This window comes from Acomys russatus, chromosome 4, assembly GCF_903995435.1.
Source record: "Acomys russatus chromosome 4, mAcoRus1.1, whole genome shotgun sequence".
NCBI classification, from domain to species: Eukaryota; Metazoa; Chordata; class Mammalia; order Rodentia; family Muridae; genus Acomys; species Acomys russatus.
The window spans coordinates 3,053,074-3,077,333 of NC_067140.1; the positions used below are offsets into that span (position 1 = coordinate 3,053,074).

At 51.4% G+C, this 24,260-nt stretch overlaps 1 protein-coding gene across 1 annotated transcript; it reads left to right on the top strand.

Annotated features, from left to right (window-relative positions):
- Window positions 1-7,762: 7,762 nt before the first annotated feature.
- Bpifb6 (BPI fold containing family B member 6) lies at window positions 7,763-19,250 on the top strand. Its single transcript, XM_051143547.1, has 15 exons — window positions 7,763-7,862; window positions 9,326-9,425; window positions 10,312-10,416; window positions 10,877-11,026; window positions 11,191-11,245; window positions 11,716-11,776; window positions 12,347-12,438; window positions 13,111-13,284; window positions 14,421-14,471; window positions 14,760-14,933; window positions 15,454-15,521; window positions 16,958-17,003; window positions 17,906-17,969; window positions 18,301-18,377; window positions 19,218-19,250. Exons 1-15 carry the CDS (start codon window positions 7,763-7,765, stop codon window positions 19,248-19,250), a joined length of 1,350 nt encoding a protein of 449 aa, XP_050999504.1.
- The last annotated feature ends 5,010 nt before the right edge of the window (window positions 19,251-24,260 follow it).

Consider the following 24,260-nt stretch of genomic DNA (forward strand, 5'->3'; position numbering starts at 1 on the left):
GATCCATAGTTCCAGAGCTAGACAGATCCCCAGACTGTGATCTTCCTACCATCTGAAGACTAAGCCCAGTTCCTCACTCCATTTACCAGCATTCTCTGTGCCCAGTTTTGTCCCTGTTTCCAAAATTTCTGGTGACGAGTTCATGATCTTTTTAAGGTGCCATTTTCCTTCTTTGGCTTTCTCATCACAAATAAGCTTTCTGTTCTAAGAAGCAAGACCTGCTTCTGAGCTCAGCTCTCAGGCACGTGTCTAACACTTGTTCACTGGAGAGCTTCTGAGACCCAGTGCTGACTCACCGTAGCATGGGGTGGGCAGAGCAAGGGGTCAAGTACGAGCAAGCCAAGGCCTCGTGATCTTCCCCCCTGATAGGCTAATCTCTAAGCCACCGGTTCCTTCCTGGCTGAATACAGGGCTCATATTCTGTGTTTTCTCAAGGGGAAGTAGAAGGTGCTTGGATTTTCAACATGAGACAGAAAACAACTTGGGACACGGTGGTGTTACCCCAGCCCACACGCCTCTTGCAAGGTTATCTGTAGTCTCAAGAGTGGCAGGGAGAGACTAGAGTCAGATCCATCTTGGTAATGAGAGGAAGTCTGGGTGGTGTGAAAAGGTAAAAAGCTCAGGCTACAAAATCCTTCCTTGTGATTTCACCTAGGGTAGCGTGCCTTTTATTTAGGGGGAGGGTTGCTCCATTAACAAATTCATCAATTCTGTGTTTACTGAGCAGGCTGCATCTTAAGTGAGGCGGTTGAGGGTTTGGAGAAACAAAAATCCAAGACGCAACTCTTGTTGGTGGCTTGTGTCTTCAGGGTGAGGAGAGATGTGGCAAAAGCAACTTATGGGAAGAGAGTTTGATTCTGTTTCAGCTCTCAGGGGACCTTCCCCAGCTTGGCAGGGAAGGCCCGGTGACAGGAGCAGTTCCTGTTGTGATAGAAGAATGGACCTGCCATTCCTTTACATGGTGGCTGATAAAGAGCTAGTTGGAACTGAAGGCATAACGTGCAAGGATGCTCCCAGTGTCCCAGCCACCATTCCCACAGGCTCCTCACCCTTTCAACCAGCACCAGGTAGGGATGTGTGTTTCAACACAAGAGTCTATGGGTATATTGAAAGTGGGAAACATTTAGAAAGGTCACATTTAGGCCATAGCATAGCCCAAGCCCATAAGGAAGCTAATGACATAAAGATTATGAACCCAACATGCAAGATCCATCCAATTGCTTGTCATTCCTTCCACTCCCTTCATTTCTCAATCACCCCACCCACCCATCCACCCACCTGTATTTTTGTTATTTTAAGACAGGGTCTTAAAACAACAAAATATTTAGTCAAGGTTGGCACTGAATTTATGAAATTCCTCTTACCTTACCTTCCCAAGTGTTGACATTACATGTATGTGCTACCTTTCTCAGCCCAAGCCACCTGTTAATACAAATATCCACCCATCTATCCACTTATCAATTCCTATATCATTATGTTCATTTGTCTATCCATCCATCCATCCATCCATCCATCCATTCATCCATCCACCCATCTACCCATCCGTCCATCCATCCATCCATCCACCCGTCCGTCCGTCCATCCATCCATCCATCCATCCATCCATCCATCCATCCATCCACCCATCCGTCCATCCATCCATCCATCCGTCCATCCATCCATCCATCCATCCACCCGTCCGTCCATCCATCCATCCATCCATCCACCCATCCATCCATCCATCCATCCACCCGTCCGTCCAACCATCCATCCATCCATCCATCCACCCATCCGTCCATCCATCCATCCATCCATCCATCCACCCGTCCGTCCATCCATCCATCCATCCATCCATCCATCCATCCATCCATCCGTCCATCCATCCACCCATCCGTCCATCCATCCATCCATCCATCCATCCATCCATCCATCCACCATCCATCCACCCGTCCATCCATCCATCCATCCATCCATCCATCCATCCACCCGTCCGTCCATCCATCCATCCATCCATCCATCCATCCATCCATCCATCCATCCATCCATCCATCCATCCATCCATCCATCCACCCATCCGTCCATCCATCCATCCATCCGTCCATCCATCCATCCATCCATCCACCCGTCCGTCCACCACCCGTCGTCAATCCATCCACCCATCCGTCATCCATCTCATCCATCCATCCATCCATCCATCCACCCGTCCATCCACCTCAATCCATCCATCCATCCATCATCCATCCATCCACCCGTCCATCCATCCATCCATCCATCCATCCATCCATCCATCCATCCACCCGTCCATCCATCCATCCATCCATCCATCCATCTATCCATCCATTCATCCATCCACCCATCCATCCACCCATCCACCCATCTACCCATCCGTCCATCCATTCATCTACCTAAATACTCCTTCCTCCTTCTATTCCCTATTCATCATCTTTCTTCCTACCAGTTTATCAATCCATTTACTCCTTTATTCTTTCCTTACCACCAGGCTTTGTACTCACAATGCACCTCGTCCTATAACATGTTCTCTTGACAGGAAGAGGATAAAACTAGTCAACCCCTCCCATACAGAAAGGTGCTCATGGTCTCCCAAAAAGGAGCTTGTTCTGATCCCTAAGTGCCAGCCTGCAAGTATTCAGGCAGGTGCCTGCTGGACACTGGCTGTCGGAAGGTGTGTTAAGTACAAGAAGTGTGGGTCCAGCTGGAAGAGAGAGCCACATCAACAGGCACTCTCAGCAAGAAGCCTCACCACTGGGCTGAGGCTGAGGCTGTGCAATCTGCAGGAGGCCCTTTGATGCTCTAGGGCTGAGAGCAAGTACCAAAGAGCACCAGACTCGGAGGACTTCATGTCTCCTTGTGTGGAAAGCTCTGTCTTCTGGACCAGAAGCGTCTGCTTGGCTGGCCAGGTCAGAGCTGTCTAGAGCTCCCAGGCAGTCATTAGGCAGCAGTGGCTTTCAGAGCCCACAGGCAAGTGGCACTGAGAGGTGTCAGTCAGGTCATGGGATAGGGCTGTGGCTTTGCAGGCCACAAAAGCATACTTACAGAGGATCAGGGCACTGGCCCGGCAGGGTCCTGTGGCTTTTAGAGTGGATGGGTTAAGTGGGTGGTGGAGGAGGAGAGGTGTGTCTAGTGTCCATGTGGAAAAGCTACAGAAAGGCCCTTTGCAGGCCGAGGTTATAAGACTCAGAAAGACACTGTTCTGAGCCTATGGCTGAGGAAGGCATCTCTTATGGTTCTCTCATTCACTTGCTGTGTGATTTTGGGAAAATGGCTTGACTTTTCTAAGTCTCAGTTTGTCTATCTTTAAAATGGAGAAACTGCCGAAGTGCCTACCTCCTCTGGTAGCTTTGTCTAGTTTGACATTGTGTGAGTCAACAGCTCACACAGTGGCTACCTTCAGCACCTGATCTGCAGAAAGGTTAAGGTTGTATTTCCTTTTTTTAATTTTAATTTTAATTTTTTGGCATTTAAAGATATTTTTATTATTCTTTTTTTAAAAATATATTTTATTAATTTATTCATATTACATCTCAATCTTTATCCCATCCCTTGTATCCTCCCATTCCTCCCTCCCTCCCATTTTCCCCTTACTCCCCTCCCCTATGACTGTGACTGAGAGGGACCTCCTCCCCCCTGTATATGCTCATAGGGTATCAAGTCTCTTCTTGGTAGCCTGCTATCCTTCCTCTGAGTGCCACCAGGCCTCCCCACCCAGGGGACATGGTCAGACATGGGGCACCAGAGTTCGTGTGAAAGTCAGTCCCCACTCTCCACTTAACTGTGGAGAATGTCCTGTCCATTGGCTAGATCTGGGTAGGGAAGCCCATAGCTCAGCACAGATGGGTGCTTCCGAGCAGAGCAGTGGCTAATTGCTGCATGACACCATGAGACAGAGGGCAGCTCAGGTCTGGCTCCTTGACAAACATACTGTTATGCTCTGCATGGTTCCCTTTTAGCTTTCAACGTGGAGCCCACACAGTTCCACTGAGGCCTTTGCTGCCACTCTTTGCTCTCTGTGGCTATGGTCACCAGAGCCTGATGTCCCCTGATATCCCCTGATATCTGATATGGCCTTGCCTCATCACATATAATGGGTCCTGCAGTGTATTGTCCTTTAGTCCTCAAGTCCTTTTCCAGGTCACTCTGGTGTCCTTCAGCTGCGGTCTGTGCTTATTGGAGTAGATGAGCAAGGGAGCAGGGGCTTCTTTCACTCTGATTCTCCCCAAGTTCAGCCCACAGCAGTGTATAACAAGTGTGCATGGGGTGAGCTGCTTGTGCATGTCTGTGCAGGAGCCATGTTCTGGAGCCACGTGTGGGAGCCATCTGTGGCCAATGAGGGTGCTGCTGGCCTGGAATCACGCTTGCTGGGTCCTTGAGGGCCTGAGGGGGAGGGGAGAGGAGGGGAGGAGAAGGGGAAGGCTCTCTGGCAGGAATTTGGGTTTGGACATGTTTAAAGGTCCTGGCAGAGAACACAGTGAAAGGTCATCAGAAAGGTGGACAGGATCCTACAGGGTATGTCTTGGATGGTTTTGTCTCGGTCCTGGGGCTCTTGGGTGCAGAGGGAACATCTAGCCTCTCCACTTACTTGCTCTGTGATTTTTGGCAAATGTCTTGGCCTGTCTAAGTCCAAGTTTCTCTATCTGTAAAATGGGGGAGATTGCCAAAATGCTTACTTGACTCATATAGTGTCTGGCCCAGCTGAACTGATTAAAACAAAAACAAAAACAAAAAAAACCCGTCCATTCTCTCACTGTCTGAATCAAAAAGTTCTGCCCTTAGATTGAAGGAAATGGCAGCTTGGGGAGATAGAGAGCTGCCAGGGCAGCATGGTTTGGGAGGACAGTGACTGGGACTGGGTTTCTGATTCCTTCACCCCTTAAAGGCTTCTTGTGTCTCCCCACACTGCTGTCCTTCCCACTGCCTTTCTAAGTACCTAGGCTGGCCAAGGGACAGGGGGTGGTTCATGGGCTCAGGACGCTGTGAGCCACCTAGCCTCTGTGTGTGTGCGGTGGAGTGCCCTGGAAAGGACAGAGAGATATAATTTTGCACCTTGCAGATCAAAGTGGAGCCTGGCCAGGCTGCCTGAAGCTGGCTCTGGCCTTGTATCAACCCGGCTGTGTCTTCAGCAGCTCTCTCATCTACTCAAGACCCTGTGCCAACACAGGTGTAGTGGCTCCTGCCGGCATCCGCACTGTGGGCTTCCTGTCCAGGGGTGGAGGAACCCCAGGCCCCATTAGCTCTCTGGATTGTTCACCAAGCACAAGGATCCTTGAAGTATCGCCAGGCTAGGCCTTGCCAGGAACCCCTGGGAAACAAAAATGAAGCTGGGCACCTGGGGGCCTGGGACCCTGGAGGCATCTCTGCTTTCATGTACCTACTGTGTGTTCAACCTTGGGGCAGGTGCAAGTTAGAAAGAGGGGACAGCAGGGGCACTGGCGTCCTCTGGGAACGGTCATATCTCCCAGTACTGGCCTTAGTGCAGCCCTTGGGCTCCCCAGCCACCTTCGTCTTCTGTGCTATTTATGTTGGAACAGAGCAAACACTCACATGAGCTCTGGGTCTCCTGTTCTCTGCACCTCTAGATAATTATCTCTCCCTTATTAAGCCCTTAATTATCCAAGCAGCTAATCAGGCTCCAGAATATAAGAGTTTCCTCGTCACAGGATTGGAGGCAGGGGGCAGTCAGCTGCAAGACTTTCCCAAAGCTTGGCAAGGTAAGGACAGTCCCCCTACCTGCGTCTCTTCCCTGACTGTCTCATCTAGAGCTGTTGTTGTTTTTTTTTTTTTTTTTTTAAATTAATTTATTTATTTATTTTTATTTTTTTTTTCAGAGCTGTTGTTTTATATATTGATAAAGCAAGGCTTTGGGAGAAGGAATTTATCTGCAGTTGTTAAGCTAATGGGAGATAGGGCTTATAACTATGTCCTTGACCCCTGCCTGATGCACTCGTCTCATGGGTAGCCCCTGAACACTGCTGTCTCCAAATACACAGGGCTTAGGGTGACCAAGTGGGCAGCAGAGTCAGCAGGCCTCTGTGGCTCCATGCAGGGGCCCAGGGAGAGAAGGAGGAAAGCCTAGTTTGAGGTACGGGGGAGCTGAGAGCTCAGCTGGGCCTCCAGGGTTGGAGTGGGCAGCAGGAGCAGCATGGTTCGGTGGGTGGCCTTCTGTGATGGTTAGTTCTTACTGGTTCTGATGTCTTTGAGGCTGTGAGCAGCTGCAGGGGGAGGGAAAGCTTGCTGGTGGCCAAGGCTAGGCCTGAAAGAAGTCCTTGAGGTTGGCAGATGGTAGGTGGGTGGAGGGCAGGGCCTGGAAAAAAAAGGCAGAGCTTAGGCAAAAGTGCAACCTAAACCAGAATCCTGCTACCTCCGAGGCTCCTGCGAACACAGTGAACACAGCATGGCCTTCCTGTTCTAAAATGGTGAAAACTCTGCCTGAGCCCAACACTCTGGCCAGGGAATGGGAAGTCTTCCAGAAGGGCTGTCTGCCCACCTGTGGGATGGGGGAGATCAGAGGAGACTTTTCAGAGTTCCTTTGTCCTTGCACAGAGCCTTGGGGCAGCTTTCAGAGGGCTTTGCCCTGGAGTGTCAGCCATGAGCGCTTGTGTGTGTGTGTGTGTGGGGCATACACCTGTGATTCACAGAGGTTGGGGAGCTCCTGGGTCCCATGGTTCTAGGCATGGCAGGGACAAGAGGGCGATGGATTTCACTTTCACCTGGGGACTGCAGGCCTGCTCTTCAGATTCCGACTCTTTTCATCCTCTGGGTCCCTGGCTCCTTAGCAGCCTTTCTGACCACTTTGTCTTTCTAACCCGTCTCATCAACTTGCTCTCTAGACTTTCAGACCCAGAAGCAGCAGGACTGTCTGCTGGGCCACCTTGCAGCAGTGTGCCAGAAGTGGCCGCTAGAGGTGTGAGTGGATGGGTAAAGGAGTGACTGTATGAACCAATGGGAAAGCGAAGGAGTGAATGAACAGAGACGTGAATAGAAGAATGAGTGGACGACCGGCTAGATAAACAGAGAGATGTATGACTGGATGGGTGCATAAACAAATGAACATAGGCGTGAATCGATGAACTGACGGGTGAATTAATGGACAAACAGTGAACAAATACACAGGCTCAGACTTGGGCTGGGAAGGTATGCCCGGAGGAGGGGTTGCTTGGGGGTGAGGAGAGCTGTGGGTTGAGTGTGCTGTAGTTAAGTCCAGATAGCAACTCCACTCTCCAGGCTGACACAGGCCAGCTGTGCGGGGCCCCTCCTTGCTTCTGTTCAGTCACAGCTCAAAGCAGAACTACACACTTGGTCCCTGCTGGGAGAACTTCAGGATCTGGTAAGTAGAGGGCGGGATTCCCAGAGGGCCAGTGCAGAGCATGACTTTCCTGAGAACAGTGGAGGGGGGGGGGCAAGATAGGAGGCCACTACTCAGCTTGCTCTGGCTACAAGGCCCCTTGTGTTTCTCAGTTTTCCTATTGGCAAGACTCAGGGGACCTTCCAGGGCTGAGCTCAGTCCAGAGGGAAGTGAGGTTGGGTTGAAGTAAGTGAGAGACTTGGTGGCCATGTGCACAATGTAGGGCAAACTCCTTGATGCAGATGGATTGGGATTCACCCCCCCGCCCCCCGCCACCGTGGGTCCAGCCCTGTGAGCACTGAGCTGCAGATGAAGTCAAACAGATCTGCCCACTGCCCATATGGCATGCTGGTCATCACTCTATGCCTATAGGAAAAGGTACATTCCCTGAAGTGACTCTGGGCCCTCTGCACAGGTGGAGGCATGCTGTGGATACTGGGTTTGGTCCTCTGTGGCCTGCTGGCTGGCACTCGAGCTGACTCTGGGGCCCTTTTGAGGTTGGGCATGGACATTATGATCCATGGTGAGTGACTGGGTCCTGTGCTGGGGCCAGTGTGGGGAACGGGACAGGTGATAGGTAATTTTTCAAGTTTGCGGGCCTTGAGCACCTATGGTTTGCAAAGCCAAGCTAGAAGCAATGAGCTACTCCTAGCGTTCCATTCTACAGAAGGGTAGGTGGAGGCCCAGAGAGAACAAACCAACTTCCTAAATCCCCTCAAGTTAGACATAGAGTCATAAATCCGGCTCCCTTCCAGTCTCTCCTTCACTCTAATAGGAGGGGCTGCTGCCCATGTGTGGGCTGTAGGCTGGGGAGGTGCCAGGCATGGGTCAAATCCCAGCTTGGACAACTTGCTCTGTAACCCCAGGCAGGTCCAGTGAGTGCCCTGTTAGTGTTGATTGTGGACTTATAAATATAGAGAAACACAAACAAGGTGACCAGCTCTTCCCTGACAGGGTCGAGTATGTAAGTAGCCTCCCACAGGAATCGTGACTCTTTTTTTCACCCCATGGCCAGCTCCATGAAAGAGCTGAATTCAGGTGCAAGGGCCAGTGATGGCTTATCCAGTGTTTGTTGTCTGTCTAGAAATCAGCCTCTCGCTCTGTTGGAGGGGCCTCTAACAGGATGTCATCTGAGGTTTGGACCCCTCCCCCCAGTCCTGGGATCCAGCTCTGGTCGCACACTCTGCTGCCTTTCCAGCTTCCCAGTATTGTGTTTCTGCATATGTGTCCTCACCCTTCAGCTAGGTTTCTCACTCCCTTCTTGTGGCCCTTACCTCTGTGCCTGGCTTGGTCCCTGCCCCTCCTCCCTTCCTTCTCAACACTCCCAGCCCAGCCTCCCCCCACACTGTCTCATCCCACCCCTTCCCAGATCCCAGCCTCTCACCACCCCCCCCGACTGTCTCATTCCACCCCTTCCCCCAGGTCCCAGCCTCCCCCCACTGTTTCATCCCACCCCCTTCCCAGGTCCCAGCATCTCCCCACTGTCTCATCCCACCCCTTCCCAGATCCCAGCCTCCCCCCCACTGTCTTATCCCACCCCCTTCCCAGGTCCCAGCATCTCCCCACTGTCTCATCCCACCCCCTTCCTAGGTCCCAGCCTCCCACCCCCACTGTCTCATCCCACCCCCTTCCCAGGCTCCACCTTTGCCCTTGTCATGTGTTCTGTGCTCTGTGTCTCTTCACTTCCAGTGAAGAGTCCCATCCTTCCTCCAAGGTCCCGGTGACAGTTGCCACCTCCTCTGGCAGCTGTCCCCTCCCTACCCAAACTCCTCACGTGGTTTCCACACTTCTCTTTCATAACAGTTGTCACTCTGTCACTTCCCACCAGGCAGGAGACAGTCAGGGGCTGAGCCTGTGGCTACCCACTGGTCCACTGCCATGCTGGGCACGGTGGCTGCACGTGGCCAGGATGCCAGAGACATCGATGAAGGGCAGGGAAGCCATAGAAGCCTGGTTGAGAGTCTATTGGCATCCTTTCTCCTGCAGAGGTCCAGAGTGCCATGGAGGAAAGCCACATCATGGAGAAGATGGCTGCTGAGGCTAGCAACCCGCAGCCAGGGGGAAAGGCCATTAAAGGCCTCACCAAGTAAGCAGGGGGTGGGGGTAGCACAGGGTGGACAAGGCATGGGAGGCATTTGGTACAGGCAAGCATATTCCCTGCTTTTTCCTGGGACTCCTCGGTCATGATTTGGGAACCATTTCTGCCTGCAAGTCATTTAGCAGAGGCAATCTCACTGAATACATATGCAATTAAATGGAAAGACAAATATCCAAATGGTAGATCTAGAAAGGTGTCAGCAGTCATCCAGTAAATGGAGGAATGGGCTCCTTGAATGTACCGTCTTGGCTGGCTGGGCTGCCTGAGCTGTTGTCCTGGTGAGGGTTCTGAGGCACTATCTGGGGTCTGGCAGGAATAAGATAGATTAGCAATGTCTGTCAAGAGCTCAGGAAGGGCAGGTGGAGGTACGTGTGCCACATCTTTGTAGTCCTGATTCTCAAATGATGTTTCTGAACCAGAGGTGGCTGTGCCTGGGGGGCGGCATTTTTCAATTCCCAGAGACACTTTTGCTTGTCAACTTGCAAAGGAGAAGGACAGTGCTATTAGTATATGTGAGTTAAGGGCAGAGCTGGTACTAAGTGCCAAATATCAAAGCTGACACTGTTGAGAAACCTGGATCCAATCCAACTTTCTTAACTTGTTGATGGAGAAATTGAGGAGAAAAGAGGGAAATTGAGGACAAAAGAGGGAAATTGGCCCAAGGTCACATAGAGTCAGCCATGTGTCTCACTCCACACATGAAGGTTTTCTGTCCTTAGATTGGTTCATGTCCACGCCTTTGGTTTACATCTCAGATGGCCCTAGTAGACATGGGACAGAAGTTTTCTCAGCCCTCCGAGTGAGGTGGTGGAGGAGGCTGTTGAGGTCTTGTTTTATCAGTTCTCATCATTTGTACATGTCTGTCCCCTCCCAGTATGAAAGTAAAGGATGTCCTGCAACCTGTCATCACACTGAACTTTGTACCTGGAGTGGGCATCTTCCAGTGTGTATCCACAGGCATGACCATCACTGGCAAGAGGTTGGTGTGGGAGGGGAAAGTGTCCCCTGGGCTCACTCCTGCATGCTTGTTCACTGAGTACCGACTGGCTATTATATGGGTGCCGGGGTCTGAGGTGACTGAAGACTTGGGTTCTACTTTGATGGGAACCAGGTGAAGGAGAAGCCCAGACCGAATCATTGGTAGAAGGGGAAAGGACTGACTGTCGGGGGGAGGGCGGGGAAGAGGTCAGGGAGGCTCTTTCTCGGGAGGGTGTCTCAGATGAACAGTGTTTCAGGAGTGTCAGATCTCATCAAAGTAAGAGGGAGGGGTGGAAAGGTCAGTTGTATGACTGTGAGCGGGCCCCATCCTGGCTTTCCACCATATGAGGGGCTGACCCTGTCCTCCTACCTTCTCAGATGGTAAAGTTGTGGGAAAAGAGGGTGAGGACAGTAGCCCCAGTAACAGAGATGCCAACAGTGCTGCCCGCCTGGTCTTCTAGCTTCACAGGAGGGAACATGGAAATCAACGTGGTCCTGAACATCACAGCCACCGATCGGCTTCTGCAGGACGAGGAGACAGGCACCCCCATGTTCAGGAGTGAGGGCTGTGAGGTCATCTTGGTCAATGTGAAAACCAATCTGCCTAACAAGTAAGAGGTCCTGTGTCTGGGGAGCGTGGTGGTCCTCAATGCCTCTCCCCACCATTCCTCTTTCTGAACCACTGAAGTCCTATAACCATTTCCCCTTGTCCCCTCTGTCCAACTTGGTGTCACTGATGCCCTGTTCATCCACTTCCCCAATGCTTGTGTCTCAGCAAGGCCATCAACAAGTTTGTGGACAGCACCCTGCGCAAAGTCCTCCCTGGCCTGGTGAGTGGCCCTGAGCAAGCCTCCATCCCTTCTCGGTGGGATTGCTCTGGTGACAATAGGCAGTGGGTTTGCCCATAGGCAGGGGTCTTGATGGGTTGATAGTGGATAAGAAGAGCTCAGCGTTTGTGGCTGGCTCAGGAGGAAGAAGTGCAACGATCGGCTAGTGATGTCTGCCACATGCACAGGCAGGGGCAACATAGCACGTGTGTTTCAGCTTGACAACCCTGCTCTGATGGCCAGTCCTGAGAAACGAATCCTTGGTAATTTTGCATGCTGTTCACTCATCTGGAGTCTAATCCAGGCCCTGCTACTGACAGGGTCCCCTCCCCCCTGGCTCCTTCCCCCTGCCACCTGCCACCCATCCTCTGCCCCACCCGTGCCCTGCTGGGGTTCTCAGGAATCCCTGTGGAGTACTGTGGAGCCTCCTTGTGTGCGTAACCCACTCAGGCTGGTGCCTTCTTTGCTTGCAGATGTGTCCAGCCATCGATGCTGTCCTGGTGTATGTGAACAAGAAATGGACCAAGCTGACTGGTGAGAATATCGCTCTTCCAGACAGGATGCCAGATTAGTCGGATCTCAGCACCTATGTCCTCCATTGGCATGGCTGCTTCTGGCCTGTCTCCAGGACAAGAGGAGGGCTGAGATCATGACGTCAGCGCAATACTGCAGGCCTTAAGCCTGATGAATTGCCTGACTGGGCATTCCTGAATCCTTTGCTGAAGAGGTCTGCTGTCCCTACCATTTGGGGTCCACAGGGCCCTCCAGGGTAGGAGAAAAGAAATCCTAATGGCTGAGCCTGAAGACCCTCCCTGCCTGTGTGTCCTCAGCAGTGAGGTCTGAGGGAAAGCCACTTCATTTCCCCCAGCCACCATTTACTTATGTGTCAACAGCCCGCAATTCCAACCTCACACATATTAGCATTGTTGCAAAGACTCTGGTGAACTCCCAGACTCAGGGCCAGCAGAACAACAGGTTACCAAGGTCTAAGCCACCTCTTTGGTCACACAGTGGGACAGGCAGGCTCAGGAGCAGTGGCTGCTTCTGGCTTTTATAGCTGCTCCTGGGGCTGGTGCCCATCTGAGAGGAGCCTCTTCTCCACAGACCCCATGCCTGTGGACAAGATGGGCTCTGTCAAATATGCCCTGGCATCCTCAGCAGCCACCACAGCTAGCCATATCCAGGTGGACTTCAGTGTAAGTAGTGAGGTTCCCCAGTGCGCTGCGCTCAGGCTTGGTGGGGATGATGTGGCTGCTTCTATCTGACAGGTGGCTGGGAAGCAGTGAGAAGGAGCCTTGCTGTGAGGATTCCCCTCTCCCTCTGCTCAAAGTGATGCTGGTGGCTTCAGTTTCATTTCTTGCAGGACTATGTACCATATGTCTTTCAGAGAGTGACTGTGAGACTGGGAAGAGACCAGGCTTAAAAGAGGATTCTGCAGTGAGTTAGTGGCAGATTGGGGCCTCATTCATGTGAGCAACCCCAGGTAGCAGGAGATGTATCTTGCAAGAATGTGGGTGAAAGGCTAGGAAGTCACCAGCCCCCTTCCGGGTGGTCTTCTTCCTGCCACGTTGGGGCCTCTCTCCTTGTTTGTCAGGATGATGTGGCAGGACTCATATCACACTCTGGACAAATGACCCAAGCCAGAGTCAGAGCCACTTACGGCGACCTAAATGCTCTTAGGAGAAACTGCCAGGGACCTAGTGGATGACGCACTTGTCCTCTCAAGCCACGCCCACCTACCTACAGTCTGCTCTGCTCTAACCATGTCTCACTGGCTTGAGCTCTGACCTGAGGCCCAGTGGTTGGAGAACCAAGACTGCTCTGGCTTCATTTCCATGTGGCTAAGTGTCTGTCCTGTTGTTCCCTAGCCTGTGGTGCAGCCTCAGAAAGGCCAAGTTATCCGGCTTGCCACTGATGGGCTAGTCCCAGAGATCCCTGAGGGCTCAGCCCAGGACTCACAGCTGTTGCTCTCAGCCGCTTTCATCACAGCTGAGCTGGCCCTTCTGCAGAAGTCCCTGGAAGTGAACCTCAAGGACAAGAGGGTGAGCAGCCACCACACTCCCACCTGCTTCTGCCCCAGGAGTGACAGGCTCTGTCTGCCTGGTGTGCCGGGGGATGACCCAGGGGTTGGATGCAAGACTTGCGCTGGAGATGTACCGTTGCTTGGGTTTCAATGGTAGTTGCCACTGCCTACCACTCACCCCTCTGTCCATGTGACTTGTGTCTAACCATCTGCATATCTGGTTGTTCATACAACCAACCATTTAGTGACCCACCTACATTTCTTTTCTTTAAAGTAAAAAAAAAAAAAAAAATGTTCATTTGGAGGTCAGAGGCCAACTTTCTGATGTTGGTTCTCTCCTTCCACTGTGGTTCCAGGGGGCTGGGACCAGTCAAGGCTTGTGTGGCAAGAAGTTTTACCCTCTGAGCCACCCCCTACCCCCACTCTCATGCCTTGGCAGCCATTACTTCCTTTTCACCCTGATCATCACCCACCCACTGTATCTTTATGACCTGGTTCTACCCCCCCCCCCCCAGCTCCCATCCTTCTGTCTCTTCCCACCATCATCATCACACATGTGTGGATAAGTGCACCTCTACACCACCATTAATACACACCTCTGGCCACTGTCTTATCTACCACTCACCTGTTCAGCCAGCCAGCTACCCAGCTGTGCATCCTTCCCTGTTCCATTGCTCCATCCCACCATCTTACCACCCATCACCAGCCTACCTTCTTCCCGGGCACCATCTGGTGTCCACTCAGCTACTCAGAATTCTATCCCACTCATAACCACCTGCACAGGTGTCTCCCCAACACTACCCCCCCCTCCCCCACTGGTCTACCCATCTTCCCTCATCCTGTCACTCATCTGCATTCTTGTCCCCTGTTCCATCTGTCTACCTGTCTATAAACTTACCTTGCCCTCTCATCCATCATACCTTGCCATTTTCCCATCTCTATTCCTGCTTTTTCATTCAATATTTTCTCAGCATTTGACCTTGGACCAGGAGCCATGGGCACTGGACCGTGTGAGCAATGGTTGAGCACTGGAGGTTCCTCCCCTAGTTGAGCACAGAGATGTGTGTGCAAGTAGAGGGAGAGGCCCCACCTTCTTAAGGATGGAATAACTGGGCTTTTCTTTACACAGTGCCCATTTTTGACTTTGATTTATAGGTTGGTAAGCTGCCACAAACCACTGGGACACTGGCTGGCTTCATCCCAGAGGTGAGTGCCCCAATCACCTGTGACCACTGCATGCACGTTGCTCTCCAGACGAAGGGGACTGGCTTGGGAGGCAGCTACTCAATGTGCCCTCTGCCAAATATGGAGACAACCCAACCTCTCCATAGAGCACTCTGTGGATCTCTCCTAAAGACAGGTTATCTCTAGTGTCTTATGAGTCCTGAATCCACTACAAAAAAACAGTTGAAATGTTGTATCTTGTCTTTTTCATTTCCCGAGAGACACAGCCAGTCCAAGACTGTCTCTGAGAATGTGCCTTGTTCTTTACAGGTGGCCAAGACCCACCACAAACCAAAGCCTTTGCTGATCAAAGTCAAGATAAGCAAACCCCCCAAGGTTACCATGAAGGCTGGAAAGAGTCTGATGCACCTCCATGGCAGCCTGGAGATGTTCGCAGCACGTAGACATGGCAAGCACCCGAAGTCACTCTTCCGCCTGGAGACCGTGAGTGGGGCCAAGCTCACCATGGGGATGCTTCAGGTTGGAGGGTCCTAGGGTTTTAGTTGAGACCAAGACACAAATGGAGGAACCTGATGCTTGGCATCATGACCAGCGGTATGGTACTTTATTCCTTCCTCTCTCCCTCCAACCCTCCTCATCCCCCTAAGACAGTAAAGCCTGCTCTAGGAAAGCTGTGGAAACCCAAAGATACCCCACACTCAATCCTGCCTGAGAGATATTTGAAGGTTGAGCAATAGCTAACCAGGGGAGGAGCTGATGCTGAGGAGCTTGGAGACACCCTAAGCGAAGGGCAAAGGCCCAGAACAGTTGTCACCATGTAAACATTAACCATGGGTCAGGTGCTCATGGAAGTTCATGCTGATCCAGGAAAAGGAGAGACAAAGACCCTGGCCCAGGGGTGTGGAAAGGCTGCAGGGCTCAGTGCCTGAACAGGACAGGAGATAGAGGATAGGAGGTCCCAACGGAGGACTCACTGCCTTCTCTGCTCCCTCCCTCATGCCAGCACTTTGGTCTGGAAATCCACTACTCGGTGCGTGAGAACCGGCTGCAGATGGCCACTTCTCTGGACAGGTAGAGACTTTTGGTCCCGTGATGGCATCCCTGTAGTAGCCTTGGCTCTCTTCCCCACCTCACACCTTTCCATCTCTGCATACCATGCACAACGTGGGCTGGTGGATAAGTGTATCTCTGTGCCACCATTACCACATGCCTTTGACCGTTGTCTACCCTTCCTCTTGTCCATTCTGGTGACACCTCTCGGCTTCCAACTGCAGGTTCTCACCTAGCTCCATCTGCCACAGCCCACACTACCAGGCTGCTCTGGTCATTTGGCCTGCTCTAGAATTCTCAATAGCTCCACACTGCCTGCATGGTCTTATCTTAAATCTTAGCTTGACACTCTGAGCCTTTCTTTAACAGCCTCTTCTGCCCTCACTCTTCCATGATGCTCTTCCATAGTGAATTCGGTTTTGGACTTTGGTCCCCTTCACTTATAGACCTTCATAATTTCCTCCAGATGAGTCAGAGTCCAGCTCAAATGCTACTTCCATGGAATCTTTAGCTCTGTGAGCTTTCTCTAGCGAAGCCCTGGCCACAAACCTTACTTCCACAATCCTGTTTTATTCTTACATTCTGGTGGTGGGGGTAGGGGGACTCGTTACACCTGGTCTTAGACTCAGCCACTCACTGATTCCTGTACTTGAACTATGTCAGGATTCTTTCAATGGCAAGGGGCAGAGTTCACTTTTAGGGAGACCTTTGGCTTGTGTGACAGAAAGCTGTCTGTCTGCTTCAGTCATGGTGGGATCCAGGCACACAAGGTTCTCAGGATTCTGGCCCCCTCCTTCCATGTCTCTGCTGAGCCCTTTGCTGACTACATTCTCAGGTTGCCCCCCTCCCCACCAGGTGGTAAAGGGACCACAACAGCGAAAGGTTCCCTAGTCCAGTAGTTCTCATAGTCACTAAGGCTGGGAGTCTAGTTGGGTCATGTGGGCAAGGCTAGACCAATCATATGTACCAAGAGATAGACTGTTTGGGTGGCTTGGTCCTGGACTGTTGTTTCTGCTGGGGAATGTTTTCCCACATGGCTGGCCTGAAACGTCTATGGAGCTTCAGGGTCTTCTGCTGAGATGGTGAGTGAACCTGCAGAATCCAGATATTTGCCTGTGGCCTGTCCTTGTGCTGGTGTGTGTTAGTGTCTCCTGGGAGCTGTGCTGGGAGGGAAAGGAAGGATTTCCTTGTATCCTTCAAAGATCTGAGTCTGGCCTGTTGGGCTGTGAATGGAGCTGTGGGCATGACCAAGAGCCCAGAGCTCGGAAGAGCAGTGTTGATGGGAGGCCATTCAGCTGTGAGGATAGAATGAGGGGTTAATGACAGGTGGCCACCGTCCCGTCACAGTTAACAAACAAGCAGGCTACAGAAGGGACACCTGTAGGGGACCTTGAAGCTAAGGAGCCCCCTTTCTTAGTGCTTCTGAGCATGCTTTCTTTACATGTTCCTCTAAACAGTTTATTGAGCCTGTCCCGGGAGTCTTCTTCAATTGGTGACTTCAATGTAAGTATCTCAAGATGTCAGAAGGCAGCCCTGAGCCTGCAGGGGACAGGCCCTATGGTAGAGCCAGAGTAAACAAACAAACAAACAAAACAAAACAAAACAAGGAGCCAGGCGTGGTGGCGCACGCCTTTAATCCCAGCACTCGGGAGGCAGAGGCAGTCGGATTGCTGTGAATTCGAGGCCAGCCTGGTCTACAAAGTGAGTCCAGGATGGCCAAGGCTACACAGAGAAACCCTGTCTCGAAAAACCAAAAAAACAAAACAAAACAAGGCTACTCACATACTTTGGGGCTCTTGATGCACTGTCTGACCTTGGAGAAGGCCCTTAACCTTTCTGAGTCCTTGCTCCCTTTCCCAGAGAGAACCTGGCCATCGCTATAGGTTGATTCTAAAAGCATCACCATGGCAATGTTCTGGATGGCCTTGATTGGCCAGGCTGTTATTTTTCTATCATAGCCACAGGGTCTTGAGCCATAGGGTGCCCATGACAGCATTCAATTAATCAACTGCTAATATGACCTCACCAGGTACCCTTTGTGGATCCATGAGCTCTCTGGGAAGCCTGTGAGTAGGCACTGCCATAACTCACATTCATGGGCCCAAAGAGCAGGTGGATGCATGGCCTGTCCAAGCTCTGAGTTTTCCATCAGATCAGGAGTGTAGGCCACGTAGCCCCCTCCTGGCTCCTGAGTGCCCCCATTCCTGTGCCATGACCCAGTGCCTTGCATGTAACCTGAACAGGCATTAGGAACAACGTAAGGCCTGCGCCCTCAGGCCTGAATCTGGCTGGACAAGCATTTGCTGTCCCTAATGTCCTCTTTTGTATTCTTCAAGCCTAGGTGAGGGTAGGCTGAGGAGGGGTGCTGAACTGTGTTGGGGGTTTTCCTCATCTGTCTCTTCCAGGAGACGGAGCTAACTGGCTTCATCACCGATTGTCTCCAGAAGGCCTACATCCCTGTGGTGAACGGTGAGGCTTCCCCTGGGGTCAGGATACAGGTCACCAAAGGGTGCTTCCACCTGTGTGGTCTCAAAGGCCTGGGAGGAGATGACCAATGCCTAAACATTGAGAGTGATGCAGCCTTAATGTCACCTTCTGGCTCTGACCCTTGACCCTCCATTATGAGTGAGATTTTGGCCTATGATACAAACACAAGGCAGATAGGTGCTCTCTGCCTGGGTAGCTGGCAGACATCATGAATCAATCACGACACTAATTCCTAGCACTCATCTCGAGGCAACCTTTTAATTGATTGCCAAGCAGCTGGGCTGAGATGACGTTCCCTGTCTTTATTTCTCAGACGTACTCCACGTTGGGCTGCCACTCCCTGACCTTCTGGCTATCAATTACAACCTGTCCGAGTTGAACATAGTGGAGGTGAGGAAGGGGCTGGGGGAGGCCATGTCAACCAACACTGTTAGCCAGTGGGAGATCAGCAAGTGCTGGCCTCTGGCCAACTGGAGAGAGTTGGGGAGGGGGAACAGAGGGCCACCTCTGTAATCCCCCCAGTCTCCAAATAAGTGCCTTGGCCAGGATTGCATAGAAGGACCTTAGTCCTTTTGCTCTGTCGCCATGATTTCTCTATGCACCTCCACCTTTTCTGGGTTTAAATGGGGTGAGAACATGAACACCAACCTCATAGAGATGTCCTGATTTTTTTTTTTTTTTTTTGGACAATGAACCTGGAAGCATATAGTAATTGCTCAATAAACACAAGTTTCTCATTGCGTGTAGGGCTTTGAGCTTGGAGTGCTCAAGGGACGTTTTTCCTTCTTTTAAAAAAATTTTTATTTAGTTTTAATTTATGTGCATTGGTGTGAGGGTGTCAGATCTTGGAGTTACAGACAGTTGTGAGCTGCCATGTGGGTGCTGGGAATTGAACCCGGGTCCTTTGGAAGAGCAGGCGGTGCTCTTAACCACTAAGCCATCTCTCCAGGCCACAAGGGACATTTTTCTTTCTTTCTTTTTTTTGGGGGGTGGGGGATGTTTTTCATATGTTCTCTTTCTACTCTAGGAGGTGGCAGGGTGTGTTTCTATGTGGTAGTTGAGAAAGTTAAGGCTCAGAGAATGAAAAGGGACCTTGCAGGTCACAAGGCCTCTGCGTATCTAGTGTTGCTTTCCATCTCTTTCCATGGCTGTTTCCATCTGTTCCTGAGCCTGGATGATTCCTTTTGTTACTCCCAATACCCTCCTCACCCAGCTCTTTTCTCCTGTCAGGATGCCCTGGTGCTGGGCTTGAAGATGGAATGAGCAAGGCAAGACTCTGCCAACTGCCTTCAACTGCCGTTGCTCTGCAGCAGATGAACCCAGATGTGGACCAGACGGGCCTGGCCCTGCCACCAATGGTTACTTCCTGTGACCAGGAGAAAGTACGAGGCCTGGTAGGCCTCAGCAATAAACAGGAAGAAGACCCTTACACACATTTAGTGTTTCTGTCTCTTTTTGTAGCCAATGAACATGGGGCTTTTAGTCCCCTTTGATGGGCTTTAGGGCCTCAAACCAGCTTGAATCTGAAGGGCAACTGTCCTAGCCTTGGGTTGAGTTAGGCACATGCCAAGATTGCTCTCCATGCCCATGGGAGAGACAAGTGGGGTCACCTATACCCATGGTGGCACGCTTCCTGTCTAGGGCCTTCCTGCCTCAGCTCTGTGCTCCTGGACTTCATAATCTGAAAATGTCTCTATTCACGTGAAGCCTGCATGGAGTCTCTCCATGTTACCTCTGTTGGTCCTTATAGCTGAGGAGGTGACTTGTCATCATTTCACAGAGCAGGAGGCTGAGGCCCAGAGTAGCCTGACTGGCACACCAGGGCACATCAGGGTCACACTAGGGCACATGAGGGCACACCAGGGCACATCAGGGGCACATCAGGGGCACACAAGGGCACATGAGGGGCATACTAGGACACATGAGGGCACACCAGGGGCATACCAGGGGCACACCAGGGCATACCAGGGCATATTAGGGCACATCAGGAGCACACCAGGGCACATCAGGGCATACCAGCACACACCAGGGCACACCAGTGTACATCAGGGCACACTAGGGCACATCAGGGGCATACCAGGACACACCAAGACACATGAAGGCACAGGCTGGGATTAAAACTTGGGTTCTGCAGCTAGCCTGCCTTGGTTCAACTCAACTCTGCCTGTTCTCTGCCATGTGTTTTGGTTGAGTCATGGCACCAATGGGAGCCTCATTTTCCTCACCCTCACCTCTACCATAGGCAGTGCCAGTGCCAATCTCAGCAGGCCATAAAGCTTATACAAATGGCACCACAGGGATTGCTCAGACAGCATCTGGCATAAAATATGCTAGCTCAGATGTGGTTCTGAGGCCTCAGGAAAAATGAGCAGGTGTCTCTGAGCCACGGTGTGACTGGGCACCATGGAAAGTAGGAGCATCGGACCATGTGCAGTGTGTTTGGGATCTGGAGCTGGCAGAGGGCCATGTGTAAGAGAGGCCTGTGTGTCTGCAATGTTTGCTTGTGTCTGAATCTACCCCCATACCCCCCACATAACCTGGCTAGAGTGCTCCTGTGCCTCTCATCTGCTCCCATCACTTTTCATGTATGTATGCATATGGAATATATAGATATAAAGGTGTGTGTGTGTGTGTGTGTGTGTGTGTGTGTGTGTGTGTGTGTGTGTGTGTGTGTGTTTGGCTAGGGGTTGGAAGCAAGGACCTCATACAAGCCAGGCAAGTGCTCTACCATTACTCTCCATGATTTTTAAATTGACTCTTTTAAATCTAAAAGCACATTTACACATAGCTAAATTAAATATGTATATTTTAAGTTGATGCTGAAAATTAGTATAGCCTGCTAGAATGTGAAAATCACTCAAAGGCAGCCAAGTCTTTGAAAAATATATATATCAGACAATTCCTATGACCAGTTGCTCCTCAGCCCTAGAGATCATCAGGGTAGTGGCTGAGTGTCTGTCTATCCATAGTCTGGTGTGTATGCGTCTCTGATGCAGGGGTGGGGGACAGATGTGGGTGTAGGTGGGCCTGAGTTTGTCACATCCTGTATCTGCAGAGGCTAGCCAGGGGGCCAGTGTTCCTCAAGCCTGTGGGGCCTAGCTGGTGGCTGTGTTCCAACCTGGCACCGATCCACACCACAAAGGAGGAAGGCCTGGATGCCAAGGCCATGCCCTTGTCCCTCACTGTCACTTAATCCCATCAGCCGTCATCCTCTGAGCTCTGGGACAATAGCAACCTTGAGGCAGTTCTGGCAGGCCCCGGGTGTCTTGCTAATCCATGGGCAGTGACATTTGACACTGGGTATGTCAGAGACTCCTCCCATGTGCTAACTCCTGTCTCTATGTATCCAAAGACACACAGCTACTTACAGCCTTACTGCCACCTTCCCAGGTCGAGTGTGCAGGTGGGAAACCAGGGCACAATGCTGTGAGATGGAAGGCCTGGGCTCTATTGGGACCCTAGGCACAGTGTAGATTCTGACATGTGGCAGCTCATGTATGGCTCTCAGTTTTTTGGGGGAAGCTCTTGATGCTTGCTGTGTGACCAGACACTTCAGATTGGCTCTGAGAAGAACACAGACCAGGCAAGGGAGCCCTGCCCTGTGACCCTACTCCTGGAGACCCATGACAGAAGTCCTCTGCCCCTGGACTCTCTCACCTTTCAAGACTCTCCAATCCTAGCCAATAAAAGGGAGGCTTAGAGGAACAAGGTGACTTCCCTGAGGGCCCACACATGTATGTGAGGCTGAACTTGAACTCATGGGACTCCCAGTCTGTTCCCCGCTCCTCTCTAAATTTGGAGTCCTGGGGATATCATGCAAAGAAAGAAACCAAGAGGTGCAAGGTCCAGGAGCAGGCAGGGAGCTGAGCTAGATCTTCAATGTGAGCCACAGCTACCAAATCTGGACTTGCCAGGGTCGCCAACCTAGGAAGGCCATTGTGATGCTCCTGAAAGTGGTGTCCCCCACTCCACCCCACCCCCGCCGCCCTGCCCCTCCAGTCTCTGTCTACTGCTTGCTCAGGTGCTTTCCAGGATGTTACCGTCATCGGAGCCTCTCTAGAACCCTTCTTTCCCCCCTATTTTCTAATGTCATTGTCCAGCACCAGTTTACACTGAGTAGCAGCGATCATAGGAGATGAGCCCACTGCACATGGTGAAAATAGCTCTGCAAGGCGTGTCGGCCATTGAGGATAAACCCTAGGGATGCACAGGTGTCAATACTGGGGGTGAGGGGGGGGGGACCTTCCTTTCATTCTCCTGCCCCGATCCCTTCCATGGTTTCTATAACTGCCATGAGGCCTACACACCACCTTCCTAAACATGCAGGCTACAGCCCTCTGCCATCAGCCTGTTGGGTGAAGCCTGTGAAAAATCGGACCAAGAGACTGCACTTTAATGAGCCTCCTCCATAGACACGCCCACCCCTAGACCCTGCATGAGGCAGTGGGGGAGACCTGGGCTGTAAATAGGCCTGGGAGGAAAATGAGAGAGAGCAAGCCAGAGACTGGTAGCATTTTCCTGCCTCTCAGGAGGCTGGGCCAGGCAGGTCAGGACGGTGAGTGTGGAATGAGAGACTGCAGGCATTTGTTGTTGTTTTTTTTTTTTAAACCCAGACTGGCCTCAAATTCACAGCAATCCTTGTGACATGGTGAATAAGGGTCCTGTAAGGCAACAGTGCCTATTTCCTTCTATGAGTGGTTCCCTGGACCCTGAAATTCCTTCGTGTCTGTGTGGTTCATTGGGTGGGCAGTAACTTGGAGGTTGGACTCACTTTCCTTTGGCCTGGTCTTGGCTCCTGGTGGAGTAGGAAGCCATAATATGATTAAGCACACTGAGTCAGGATGTCACTAGATGTGGTCACCGAGGCTGTGTGTTCAGTCAATGCTGAATAAACGAGGGAGGTGCTGTTTAGCTTAACATGAGCACTCAGGAGAGGCAATAGCTGTTGCGGTTATATAAAGTGGTCCCTCACTCCCACTCAGGCTTGTGTGCGGACTCGTGGACTCTGCTCTTAACTGTTCACCCAAGAAATGGAAACTACAAGCACATGTCCATAGAAAGATGTACAAAAGTGTACGTTGTAGCTTCATTCATAATAGTCAACTTTCAGAAGGCCTGATGCTTTTGAATAGAAGATGGCAAAACTAACTGGTCCATGGATGGAGCGTCCATGTGTGGCGTGGCCCCTGGCAGAGAAACACTGCTCTTCACGAGGCCATGGGAAACAGGTCATGAAGTGTGCAGGAGGAAGGGAGCTCACAGAAGGACAGAGACACCATTGTCCTCTACACCCCATCCACTGTGTCAGGACAGTGGTCAACTTTAATGGGCCATGACTTGGAGGGGACACTAGGGGACTTTGTGAGCATCCGGTTTAAAAGTATATCAAGCTACACACTTGCAACCCACAGGGCCCCTTTCTGCTCCAATCCTGTATTTCAAGACACTTCCTGTACAGAGTCATGTGACCAAGGAACATCTTTCTCATCTCCCTGGAATGCCCTTAAGGAGACACCACAGATGCACAGTGACCACCTAACATGTTGCTGGATCTCAGGCCAGGTGACAGAGCTGGGCACAGAGGTAGGGCCTCATTCAGTATATTTCCAGAAGACTTCTTGGAGGAGGTGATGCTGGGACAGGTACCTGCACACAAAAGTGAAAACCAGATAGGCATGTGACTCACACCTATAATTCAGACACTGCATAGGTTGAGGCGGGATGGTCACAAGTCCCCCCAGGTCAGCCTGGGCTACAGAGAGACCCTGTCTCAAAAAATTATTGGAAAAAAAAAACCAGCCACAGCTCTTGGGTGTACAGCGTAGCCCGCCAGGCCACCCCTCCATGATTCCCACAGGCCTTCCTGCTAGCCTGTAGCAGGCACCCTGGGGCTCAGTACTGCTTTATGAGACAAGCTCCTCCCCAACTGCCATCAGACTCGCTTCTGTTTTCTCTTTGGGTCGAGCTGGTCCCTCTCCCATCCAGGGTATCTGACCACCATATTTAGCACTTCCAACACCACTTACCTTCTTGTTTTATGGCCCTGGCTGCTGATTGGTGTGTGTGTGTGTGTGTGTGTGTGTGTGTGTGTGTGTGTGTGTGTGTGTGTGTGTGTGTGTGTCTGCATGTGAGTATTATGTGTATGCCTGTGTATGTTTGTGTGTGTGTGTTCCCCTCCAGAGCTGTATGCTTACAAGCTGCCATTGCTTGAAATGCAAGTTTGGAGTATTGTAAGTGGAGCTGGTAAAAAGTGTGTGAGAAGGAAGAAAAGTC

What these genes read in the sequence shown, in the direction of transcription:
- Bpifb6 (XM_051143547.1), top strand. Translation starts at nt 7,763, where the DNA reads ATGCTGTGGATACTGGGTTTGGTCCTCTGTGGCCTGCTGGCTGGCACT. An exon ending in GCAAAGTCCTCCCTGGCCTG is followed by an intron (nt 11,246 to 11,715) that starts GTGAGTGGCCCT and finishes CTTTGCTTGCAG; the next exon opens with ATGTGTCCAGCCATCGATGC. An exon ending in ATGGCCACTTCTCTGGACAG is followed by an intron (nt 15,522 to 16,957) that starts GTAGAGACTTTT and finishes TCCTCTAAACAG; the next exon opens with TTTATTGAGCCTGTCCCGGG.